Source organism: Hyperoodon ampullatus (genome assembly GCF_949752795.1).
Source record: "Hyperoodon ampullatus genome assembly, chromosome: 17".
Taxonomy (NCBI): domain Eukaryota; kingdom Metazoa; phylum Chordata; class Mammalia; order Artiodactyla; family Ziphiidae; genus Hyperoodon; species Hyperoodon ampullatus.
Window position 1 is genome coordinate 11,729,963 of NC_136930.1, and position 13,024 is coordinate 11,742,986.

Consider the following 13,024-nt stretch of genomic DNA (forward strand, 5'->3'; position numbering starts at 1 on the left):
ATTATTTAGGCAACAGACAACTACAGAAGGTCTTTGAATAGGAGAGGTGTGATCAAATCTGTGTGTTTTTTATGTTGCTTTACACTCACATATAAGCAGTTGTATTTCCTCTCAGCAGTTATATTTCACACTGTAAATTAATAAATTAGCATTCTGGTTTCATGTGTCAGTCTCACACACTTGCTATAGGCGTTCTAGTGAGAGGTAAACTCATTTTTGGTGGGTTAATCCATCAGATTTCTAAGGCTAAAGGTAAAATCTAGATGGTGACAAATTCACCGAGGTGATATAATACTGCACAAACCTGACTGTGTGACCACTTGGCTTTGCCCAGGTGACACTCTGATGTCACAGAACAATTTCTTCATATTTCTGTAGAATGGAGATCAGAGTGATTAGTGCAGTCGTCTAAATAAAAGATGAAGGAATGGAATTAGAGCTGTGCCTTTATGTGGGCAGAGATTTTACAACAGATTTCAATGTGCAGGGTGAGGGAGAGGCACGAGATTTCACAGTGGGTGATCAAAGGGAAGATAACACCACTAAGAGATAGAACAAAGAAGGGGCATGTCCAAGTTGGGAACAAGAGAACATACTACAGTTAAGGTACTGGCAGAAGAGTCATATGGAAAGAGTCATACCTAAAGGCAGTTGAAAATATGGCTCTAAATGAGGCTCAAGTATTTCCATTTCTTGAGTAAAGACGTCAAGCTGTGTTAACAGATAAAATCACCTGTGAAGGGAGCTCTAAAGGAGAAAAATGGTCTAAGAACAGAACGTTGAGTTAAGTCCTTCAAGGTTCAATCAATACCATAAAATACAAAACCAAAGTGAAATGAGCAATGCCACGTCAGCTTGTACACAGATGTTTTATTTTGGATGTTAACAGTCAACATTGTATGCAAGATTCTCTTACAATGGAAGGTTTTCCCATACATCAAAAAACTCAATTTAGTCAGGGTAATTGCTGTATTAATGCGAAAACCTTGCAACAAAATGTGGTATTATATATGTGTAGTCAGTTTCCATGCAAGTATGGCTGCTACATGTATGTCTGGCATTTTTATAACATACTGAAAGAAATTCAAAGGAACACAACAGTATAAAAGGTGATTTAAGATGCCTGACATGTTTAAGATTAAGAAATCTTCTTGCAAAAAGCAACAAAGCAGTTAACTAGAGGATTCAACCAATACCAACCCAAATATGTACTCTGTCCAAAAAGCCCAAGCTGATTTGCAATATATTACATGTGGGATAATTTAATGCTCAAGAAAAATTATGCTTTATAAAAATATAGCTCTTCCAAGATATTATACTTTGGTAATTGGAGACTATGTTCATCCAAACCAGCTAAGTAAGGGCTACATTAAAAAAAAAAAAAAGGAACCATTATATGCTATTCAACATAACTGAAATTTAAATGATCCAGTATGATTTTGCTACAAGCACTGGTTTTACAAAGTGAAATTTCTGTGAGAAGTTCACTAATTAGGAAGCAATCAACATACTTAACAAACATGCTAAGAAGATTCAAATTGGTTCATCTATTTGGATCAACAAGGCATAATCTTAGTACCACACACTTTCTTCACTTCTCACTACATATAATATGCAAAAATGAGCAAGTAGATTTAAATAGCTTAAAACCCTTTTAGGTCTACTGTTCAAAAGCTAGGCATTAAAATAGTATTTCAATTTCTATCAACATAAAAACATCAGAGAATCTTAAGCTGTTTTTGTTTTAAGGCATGGCATTTTAGTATTTGCAAGAATTTGCCTGGTAATGGTTGATTCCATTAAGTTAACGTGAGAACTTGCCATCATTTGCTTTCTATCTTTTCACACAGTGCAAGTGGTGGTTGCTCTTTCCTCCTCTCATAGCAGCAAGCCGATTCTGCTACCTTCTATAGCAGTATACTTCAGGAGTGGAGAGGGAGAGAGTGTGTCAATTACAAATAATTAAAACTACAGTGTACAATTCTATTTACCTGTCAGTGTTTAAGTTGACAGCACACCATTATATGTCTCAAAAAAAATTACATAAAATCTCTACACAAAAGCAAATAAAGACATTCTTTCAAGAAGAAATAAAATAAGTGCAAACACCTAAAACAGGCAACTGAAGCAACTGTTGTAACCTGTAGAGAAACACAAAACATTTATAAAAGAACATATATTTTTATAAATAAAAGATAATGTTCTCTACTTCTGAAACATTGAGTAAATATAATAAACGTCTAAGTGCAGACTGTTTTTAGGGACCAAAGTACCATATTATTTTTTAAACAAAATGCAAAAATTTCAAACACATATACAAATCACCAGATTAATTTATATGACCCCCCCATATAATTTAAAAAGAAAATATTAAATTATTATTTAGTACATTTTTAGAACTACTTTATATAACCAACATGATTTAAAGGACATAGTGCAATATTTAGGTAGATGTGACATACAGTATAGATATTGTATTCTTTGCAGCTATAACTTACTATTGTTTCATACTTAAAAGTCAAAATTGTTCTTTACTATGTTAGCTTGTAATAACAGGAAACAACATTGGCTTCTAGACACCCTGTATAGGTATAAATATCTACATTTAAGCTTTAAAAATGAAAATAAATTATAAAAACAGACTTCTTTCCAATTTACAAAGTTTTCCTGCTCCTACACACTGTACAATACATTCAACAAAACTCTCAGCTCTTCTGAGATTTATGAAGAAAATACTGACTCTTTACCAATAAGGAAAAAAACTTTTTGCAATGCCTTTTGGTTTTAGTACTAAGCTCAAATAAATACATTTAACACTGTAGTTAATTTTACTGTTTTTTGAAAAATACCAAAAATTAGTAGTGCAACTTTCTTTCTTTTAAATTCCTTTCCACTGTGTTTCTTTGTAAATGGTAGCCTAAGTAAATCAGCAGATAGGCAAAAGTACTTCATAAAACCATGAGTGCTTTCTATACAGAGACTAGTTTTAGAAATCATACATACTCATAAAACCTACCTATAACAAAACCGCAGCATCAGGAGAGTAGCAACATATATCTTCTGAAGAAAATATGTGAGAATTTACTTTTAGAATATCCAGGAATATTCTAATATGATTTCCCCATCTTGTTCTTTAAAAACAATTTTTTAAAATCTTATGTCTTAAAAAATAAACTATGAAATTGCCTACCCCTTACTTAAGTGCCTAGCTTTCTGCTTGCCCAATATGAAAAAGGGTGCAAACCGTTTTAGGGCTGTATTAAAACTTTAAAAAGAGTTAATCAACAAAAAATTTCATTGCAGCCTAATTTGGTATAGAATCTAATACGAGAGTGGGGCATTTCATCAGTTTTAATAACAATCACAGTATGAGAGCTCTTGAGGTACTGCCTGTAGCTGTGTAAGTACTCAAATATCTTCTTGCTTGTTCCGTCATGATAAGTTGGTCTTCCGTCTTCCCATAAACCACTGTTTCCCATTCACAAGACTAGGAAGGAAATATTAATAGTGATGTGAAAATTACTAAGATAACTACCCATTCTACTTCACAATTAGACTTTTAAAAAATCAATTAATTGATTGGATATTTCATAAGTAATTATTGTAAAAAACGTTTTTGATAACAGCATTGTGATTCTTTTTAAATAATGATGTTTCAAAAATACATACTAAAATATTTATGATCAATTTTTTAAGTCAATTTTTTAGCTATCTATAGGACTGTGGAGGCAGTTTAAAATTTCTGTTCCTACAACTGCCCCTCAAATCAAATCAGTCTAAACATGGAAAGAAATGTCAGTCTTTACTGTTTCAAAGTTTTGCAAAAGATTTAAAGAGAGAATGCAATGTCAAAAAATGAACCAAGGGCTTCCCTGGTGGCACAGTGGTTAAGAGTCCGCCTGCCGATGCAGGGGACATGGGTTCGTGCCCCGGTCCAGGAAGATCCCACATGCCGCGGAGCGGCTGGGCCGCTGAGCCTGCGCGTCCGGAGCCTGTGCTCCGCAACAGGAGAGGCCACAACGGTGAGAGGCCCACGTACCGCAAAAAAAAAAACAAAAAAAAAAAACCAAGAATGCTTTACGTCTTGCAAATTAGGAAATATATCATAACACAAAGTCAAGTTTATGTTTGTTTCATTTGTTTTCTTCCCTTATAAAGATTACTACTCTATAGGTATGACCTGCTATGTAATAAATTTTCCTGAAAAGTTCTGTGTTAAACACTGGTAAATGGGATCATTTTAAATGGATTCAGAGAATGTGTTACATGGCTCTATGAAGAGCAGTGGCTCAAGAAAGAGAGGAGGTGGCCACATCTGATTGCCAAAGATGTTTTCAAGGAATGCTTGAATGTCAGGAAGGCTAGCTCTGCAGTCATTGCAGTGTAAAGAAGAAAACTTCCTCCTCAATGACCTCTCAAATTCTCTGGGTTGAATTCTTAAGATAACAAAGTAAAAATTTCTCCAGCCTTCATTTTCAGTTATGTAATGGCTGCATAGCATCAGAAAAAAAGGATTCTGTTTTACAACTTTGAGCCAGAAAGTTCACTGGAAACCATTATATCGATACCAACAAAATCAAGTTTGAAACTGCTTCCAACCACTTACCCTTTAAAAGTAGCAATTAGGGCTACAATTATTTATTACAGAAGAGGTGCCAGAAGTAGATTTAGATATTTTTAGTTTAAAAATGAAACAGTGCTTAAGAAATCACTAGAAGAGTCTCTGGCTATCATTTCAATTGTTTAGTCTATATGTGCCCTGATGAGTGAGTCTCTCAAAAACCCAAATCTAGTTTGAGTGACAAAACAATGGTGAATGTCTAGTCACTATTATAGTCAATTTTGAATTTAAAAGAAAAAATATAATTTCTGATCAGTAGGTCCAAAGTGATAATTGAATGAACAACAACAAAAATCACTGAAAGAAATTTATAAATTCATACCTGAAGATTCTTTTCCAATGTGACAACTTTGGAAGTGTTAGGGTTTGGTTTCTTTTTATTAAGTGTATATGTTTTGTTGGTTGAATTTATATCTTGTTTTTCAGGAGTCAAGTTGCACCTATTGTCATGTATTTCCAATAATGGTATCATTAATAAAGATGTTGTAAATATATTTTCTGACTAAGAGAAAAAAGAAAGAGGAAAATAAAATAATTCAAAAATGGAGACAAATAGAGGGACTATTGAGTAAGTGGTAGTGGAAGCCCTGTTCATTTCCCTCCAAGAAAGCTTCTGGCTCCGATGAAATTTCTAGTAATGCAGTAAAATTAAATATTTAAGAAATGAACCAAAGATATTGAAATTTAAAGCTTTGAGAACTACCATTTTTTGACATCATACATAAGGGAGCTAACTCCTCTCAAAACCAAACAAATATAAAAAGCAAGGAAGTAAATAAGATACTCTCTACAGTTAATTGTTTCTCTCTGAATTAGGCAGAATACTACTAAAGGAAACCGTCTAAGAAGCTTTAATGAATTAGCCACACAATGAGTAAAGCACAAGAACCACTAGGACTTAAAGCAACCATCTTAATATAAGAAAAATTCTTTACAAACCTGCATGCCTGAGAGATCTTCAGTTACTAGTTGAGTGGCTGGTTCTTCTTTTTCCCAATTATCTAAGACTAGTGATTTTCTGACCTTCTGTACAGAAGCAGTATGCTAGAATGGATGATTTACAACAGGAACATTATGGTCAAGTCACTTGAACATGGTAAGACTTTTATTAACAACAATACTAAAAGATCACCTCTTGTTTGCAGCTTTTGTAAGCTGGTTCATCTTCCTCTTTGAGGAATATGTCTGTTCCAGTTTCTTCTTTTAAAACTTCCCGAATATCTTCTTCCAAGAAGGCAAGTGGCTGTGACTAAATTATTTTTAAAAGGGTTTTTAAAAAGCCTTTTATAGCAATTCCTTTTTCTCCCCATATATAGAAACCCATCTTTTATACTTTTTCATTATTGGCATAATTTTCTCCCAGTCCCTATAGATACATACACAGATGAAAAAGATGTGATCACTGCTCTCAAATAGCTATGGCAAAAATAATATTGCAAAATATTATTGGCAAAAATAATACTGCACATTGCAAGCACTAAATGAAGTGTGCTACTTTCTTCATGCTAGGGCACTAAACAAAAGTCTTCCTTTTGGGGAACCTATTACAGCTCCTGCTTCAATCAGGATCCTCAAAATTAAACAGAAAAGCGATTATTTCTCCAAGTATTTTTATATAAAAATAGGAAACACAGAACGAATTGGGACTACAGTAGCTCTCCTTCTTCTATTTTTATTGTACTTATTGCACAGTGTGTAATTACTAGTTTACATGTTTCCCTTACTACTAAATATGTGAGCTATTTGATTCTTAGGGGTTTTTTTGGTTTTTTTTGCGGTATGCGGGCCTCTCACTGTTGTGGCCTCTCCCGTTGTGGAGCACAGGCTCCGGACGCACAGACTCAGTGGCCATGGCTCACGGGCCCAGCTGCTCCGTGGCATGTGGGATCTTCCTGGACCGGGGCACGAACCCGTGTCCCCTGCATCGGCAGGCGGACTCTCAACCACTGAGCCACCAGGGAAGCCCCTATGTGAGCTATCTGAGAGCAGTGATCACATCTTTTTCATCTGTGTAACATCTCTGCACACCTAGCCTTAAGCTTAGAGCTGAGACACAGTGTTCAAGAAGTGTGTGCATGTGCATGTGTGTCTGTGTGTGTCTATGTGTGTACTGGAGTGTGGGAAGGCAGGATACAAAAAAAACGTGAATGTGGGTTGAATGATGAAATAGTCTCAAAATATTATTCATCTATCTGTTTAAAAAAAAAAAAGGTAATCAAAGCGCCACTAAACAAAAGAACAAACTGGCAGCATGTAATGACCAGCAGCTTATGTTCCCAGTCAACAAACTTAGAGAGAATAGCATTCATATATAAATGAGATTTCACAGACATAGATAACAGATTTGTGGTTGCCAAGGGGGAAGAGGTGTGGAGGAGGGAAGGATTAGGAGTTTGGGGCTAGGAGGTGCAAACTATTATATATGGAATGGATAAATAACAAGGTCCTACGGTATAGCACAGGGAACTGTATTCAATATCCTGTGATAAACCATAATGGAAAAGAATATGAAAAAGAAAGTATATATATATATATGTGTGTAACTGAATCACTTAGCTGTATAGGAGAAATTAACATAACACTGTAAATCAACTATACTTCAGTTTAAAAATAAAAAAAGAAAGAATACAAGTGTCCCAGAAAGCCAACCTCTAAGAAGTGCCTTTGACCCACTGTAAGATACACAAGAAAGCTGAGTGGGTAGCACATAGTAGGTGCTCAGTAAATAACTGGAGGAGGAGGAGTAGAAGGAATGAAAAGTCAGCTCGCTACAAATGAGCCTACAGATACTTTAGAAATTTTAATTACAAAATCAATACCTTCTTTTTATCTTAAATTGCTGATGAAAATGACCTGTTTTGGCAATGGATAAATTCTTCCGAAACATGAACAAACTGACAGGGACTTAGATACCTGAAACCTAATTTCTTATGCACTATTATTAAAATGATAATTTTTACTCAACGTATATGTTGACCAAATGACCCTGAGGCACTGTCAGAATTTTTCAACTGTCTTCAAATTATTGCTTATTTGTTGAATTCCCAATTAGGCTGCTACACACCCTTCTGAAGGCAGGAAGCATACCTGACATGTTTAATATTACATCCCCAAAAGCCTAGCCCAGCGCCTGGCACGTATTAGGCACTCAATCAATATTTATCAAATTAATGATACATTTTTTAAGTGAATAACAAAATGCTGAAACAGATTAGTTAAATCAATTAGGTAATTCCATACAATGGACTAACACAAAAACATTAAAAATTATGGGATAAATATATACAATTTATTAAATTTAAAAAGGTTACAAAAGAGTTCATAGTGTGATCCCACTTCTATTATGTATATATTCATAAAAACTAAAAAGTTTAGAGAACTCTAAAGAGAATATAATTGTTCATAGTAGCATATGGAACTAAGTGACAAAAAGACTTGATCAGTCCTACTATGTACCCTCTAAAACAGTATTTCAAAAAAAAGGAAAAGACTAGGAGATTTGAGTGCGAGACATGCTCTTTGGTAGAAAATTGATTAAATCAAGTAAACTAGAATTTATTAATTGATTTACTCAAAATGTGACTACAAATAGAAGATAACTAAAGTACCCTAGAAGTGACCAATATTTTAAAAATCATATTTTATTTCTAATGTACCTAATTTGTCAGAAATCTTTATCTGCCTAGCATCAGAATGCCCATGGTTCACCTAAGGTACTTCAAAATTATCTGTGTGCTAACACAGGTAACACCTCCCACCTCCGTTCATGTACTACTATTGTTACCACTATTATTAAAATAATAATAGCAGCAACTAAGCACATACTACTTGAAACTTAGTACCAGCCCCTTTATTTCTATTATCTATCTTCACAAATAACCTGCTGGGGTGTTTTATGATATCCACTGAACAGAAGAGGAAACTGAGCCTTAAAGAGGTATCATGATCAATCAGTTTCATAAATATTATTAGGAAAGTGCTTATGTATATCAAAATATTAAAATTATTTTATTCTACTGTAGGTAACTGCTACTGAAACTACTAAAAGGTGGGTTTTAGTATTAAGCAATGAGTTCTACTGAAACTTGACTTGCCTTCTCTAGATGATATAAAGAAAGTCTGAATTCAAAAGAAGCCAAGCAAAGGTTTACTTACAAGGAAGAAGATTAACAAAAATTCAAACTTATAAATCGAGATAACATTTTTTTAATCCAGTTCATTGAACATCTTTTTTAAAATGTTAAAAATCAAGGATAAAAATCAAAATTTGTCTTATTAAAATTAGGAAAATTCTTAAAAATAAAAGGAGTATACATACCACAGTTTTAAGAGGTCCATATTTTTTCTCCTGAGCAGCAAGGGCATTCTTAAAAGGAGTAGGAGTTCTTGGTGTGGTACCCAATATAGATCTTCTAATAGTAGGTGTTCTAAACCTATCCAATCATTTAGATATTTGTATTACAGTCAAAATTTGATTTCATATGAGTTAAGGAAGGCAAAGCCACAATAAAAGCACACACTAAATTTTCTTGTATATACACATGCTTTATTTAAACATTCCAAGACTTTTAAAGTGTGCCTGCCTAAACTATTCTTATTCCAATCAATAACCTTAAAATAGAAAAAAGACTAATGCAGAAATAAGTACTAAAAATGTTGTTTGCTCAAGATCAAAGTTTTATACTACATTTAGCTGGTTTTCAGTCTCCTAGGGATAAAACATAAGGTTATGATTTTTTTTCAATTCTAAATCCCATATGGACAGGGATGATGATATATGTATAAATGAACAAAAAACACATCTGCTCTTGAAATTGTGCTTCCCATTTTCTCTAACATAATTATTTAATATGTACTTACCCTACATTTTCCTTTTGATCTTTGGGGGTTGTTTCCTTATGAAGAGGAGTTGTAATGATAACTTTCTGCCCACAAACAGGGGTTGATGTGAACGAAGGATTTTCTATATTAATTTGTTCATTTCCAGGATACGTGTTGAAAAACTAAAAAAAGAAGAGAGTTTAAAGACAATTTCTAAAATGTCCAAATCCTACACAAATATCAAACTGATAAGATTTTCAAATTATTTCTCCATTCCTTTTAGGAAAGGATTATCAATAATACATTTACATTCCACTCCATAAAAATTAAGCTCCAAGAGGGCAGGCATTTTTGTTTTGTTCATCACTGCCTCCCCAGAAAAGTGTTTAAGACGTAACAGGTATTAAAAAAATAGCCGCTTAACAAATATTCAAAAGTAACAAAACACAATAAAAAAATTTCCAAACAGTGCACCTTATCAAATAGGAATCTATAGAAACCATAAATAGCTGCTGTGTTAAATGTAAGCTTTGTAAAACAGTGTAACTGAAAAAAAAGTTTTATGACTTTATTAATAAATGGTCTTAAGTGTTCCTTTCTATAAGAATATTTTAGAACTCAGAATATAATAACAGTGCTTTGCTAAGAAGAAGTACAGCTGTCTGGCAAATTTGCCTATTTAGAACACAGCTCAGAACCTTTGAGCAGCCAGAATCGGTATCATAGAGCCTGTTTTCCAAATGACACAATTTACTCATTGGATCTTCCCTTACATACAATTGTGAAATACTACTTTATTTCTGTAGCCAGCAGAGTAGAAGCAATGTTAAGAAAAAGTGGAAACTGCCAGGGACTTTCCTGGTGGCCCAGTGGTAAAGAATCTGCCTTCCAATGCAGGGGACACGGGTTCGATCCCTGGTCGGGGAACTAGGTTCCCACATGCCGCGGGGCAGCTAAGCCCGTGGACCAAAACTACTGAGCTCATGCGCCTCAACTAGAGAGCCCACGTGCCGCAAACTACAGAGCCCAAGCGCTCTGGAGCCCGTGCATCACAACTAGAGAGAGAAAACCTGCATGCCACAACTAGAGAGAAGCCGCAGGGAAAGAAGATCCCGCATGCCTCAGTGAAGATCCCACATGCTGCAACTAAGACCTGACGCAGCCAAAAAAAATAATAAAAAATAAATTTTAAAAAAAAGTGGAAATTGCTTTAAGGCTGCTTATAACTGGAATGAATTCTATAATAGCTCTATCACTTCTGATGCCCATAAACCATAGGATAAAATCCAAGTTCTTTGTTATGGGATATACGATCTTTATAATCATGCCTCAGCCATTTTCCACCTTACAATTTACTGTTCAATGGAAATTGCAGGTATGCAAAACTCCAAAAATAGAAAATTGCTAGTCTGCTCAACCCTGGTTCACCTTCCTCAGGATACTCTGTAACTCTTGGGGTGGAGGGAGGACACACTACCTGCATTGTAGCCTGTGTAAATAGCATCCCCTGAAGCAGAGGGGGTGCCATTTTCAGAGAAAACAGTGGCTGTGTACTTACTACCAGATCCTCATCTTCCCAGCATCAAAAACATACCTCCAATAATATCCCAACATCCTCCAAGTTTATTTGGCCATTAAACTTCCTTCTTCTCCTATAGGACTTTTTAACCTCTGTCAAGACACTTTAAGCAAACACCAGTTTCATCTCTTTCTTAATAACTGACCTTGGACAAATTGCCTAATTTCTGAACTTCATTTACCTACCTCTAAGGTTTTCTTAAAGAGCATTAACTAAGATACTGTAAGAAAAATGTTTAGCACACAGCCTGGAACATGGTGTTCATTAAGAAAGATAGTATTATAAAATAAAAGGTACAGTTTGCCTTGATATAAATATCTGCTCCCCGGGGATATAACTACAGGAGAAAGCAGATAGTTCCTGACATCCCTGAACAACCTACTGACACATGAGATTCTTATAGGGAGCAGTTGTCTATGAATATATACCTGATATCTCTTGAACAGTCAGTCAGGAAACTGGCGGCCAGTCTCAGCTCTGCCATTAGATAACTTTGGGCAAATCATTTTATCTTTCTGGGCCTATTTCCTGATGAGTTCTATAAAAATGTAGAACTACATATCTAAAACATCCCTTTCTGCTCTAAAAATTGTAAGATAAAATGCAACTACTACACTTCGTGAGATACTTTTCTGATTTATCATAACTCAGCACTCTCCTGTATACATTTAAATACATTATCCATTTTTATGTGTTATCAGAGCAAGGAACTGTTAGTATGGATATTAAAGATCTAATTTAATCCAACTCATCAACATTTGGAAACATAAATAAAAACAACACTACTACCTGTGAAGGAGAAAATGGTAGTGTTTTCACCGGTGTGTGTTTTAGTGCCGTATTACCACCATCATTGAATGAGCCATCGCCAGGGTCGCGGCCTGGGGACTGACCCACTCGCGTTCTTCTCTTCTTTCTGAGGATGGTTGGTGGAGTGCTAAACTTAGCCACACTTGGGGATGTTAAAGGAACAGCCTCACTGTCTGCACCATTACAACTGTTTTTTTTCCCTTCAAGTACAAGACTGACGTTAAATTGACATTCCATGGCTCCTTCATTGTGTTGAATTCGCATTAGTTTAACTGGTGTGGACTTGACAGGAGAAGCAGCAGCATCAGAAAGATCAAAGCTAGTAACATCACTCCATGCTACAGGATCCTGCAATAAATTAAATTCTTAACTAAAGTTATTAATATTATAACCTGGTTAAATCTAGTCTTGAACATAGGATGATGATTTCCAGAGTTAATTAACTACTCATCTTTATCAGTAGAAATAGGCTTTCTTTGGTTCATCTTTTTTTTAAGCAAGCCCATTCGAGAGGAACAGATTATGCTTTTACGACAACTCCAGTTGGAACATTCCAAAGCAATATTTCATCTAACTCAGTAGCTGAAGCTTACTACCAAAGTTCTTTAAATGAAAAGAACAAATTATTTTGTTATTTTTATAAAAGAGTAAAGTTCATCATAAAACTTCACATTTTATTCCACATCAGAAAACTTTACACTCTATTCCACATCTACATAATCATTTGGTAATATGTATGGAATATCTTCAAAGTGGTCATACACCATGATCCAAAAATTCAGTTTAACCTAAGGACATAATCATGATTTTGCACAAAGCTTTATGTACGTTCTTTAGTTTGTAATACTGAAAAACTGGACACCACATAAATGTCCAGTAATAACAGTATGTTGGATAAATAAATTTTGCTACATTCATATGACAGGATACCATGAAGCCATTAAAACTCAAGTTTAAAAATGAGTTAAGAGGGCTTCCCTGGTGGCGCAGTGGTTGAGAATCTGCCTGCCAATGCAGGGGACATGGGTTCGAGCCCCGGTCTGAGAGGATCCCATGTGCCGCGGAGCAACCAGGCCCATGAGCCACAACTACTGAGCCTGCGTGTCTGGAGCTTGTGCTCCGCAACAAAGAGAGGCTGCAACAGTGAGAGGCCCGCGCACCACGATGAAGAGTGGTCCCCACTCGCCGCAACT

At 35.2% G+C, this 13,024-nt stretch overlaps 1 protein-coding gene across 3 annotated transcripts in view; it reads right to left on the reverse strand.

The window, feature by feature from the left end:
- Positions 1 to 3,361: 3,361 nt before the first annotated feature.
- MYBL1 (MYB proto-oncogene like 1) overlaps positions 3,362 to 13,024 on the reverse strand; it is a gene marked incomplete at both ends in the record, with an annotated part of 31,927 nt that continues 22,264 nt past the window's right edge. For 2 of the 3 annotated variants that reach the window (XM_079722571.1, XM_079722570.1), the window contains 6 exons: positions 3,362 to 3,487; positions 5,561 to 5,665; positions 5,754 to 5,870; positions 8,940 to 9,054; positions 9,482 to 9,624; positions 11,811 to 12,179. In XM_079722571.1, coding sequence (XP_079578697.1) covers positions 3,362 to 3,487; positions 5,561 to 5,665; positions 5,754 to 5,870; positions 8,940 to 9,054; positions 9,482 to 9,624; positions 11,811 to 12,179 — 975 coding nt within the window. Of the gene's footprint in view, positions 3,488 to 4,943; positions 5,124 to 5,560; positions 5,666 to 5,753; positions 5,871 to 8,939; positions 9,055 to 9,481; positions 9,625 to 11,810; positions 12,180 to 13,024 lie in introns of all 3 variants that reach the window. The other variant, XM_079722569.1, reaches the window with a different exon arrangement.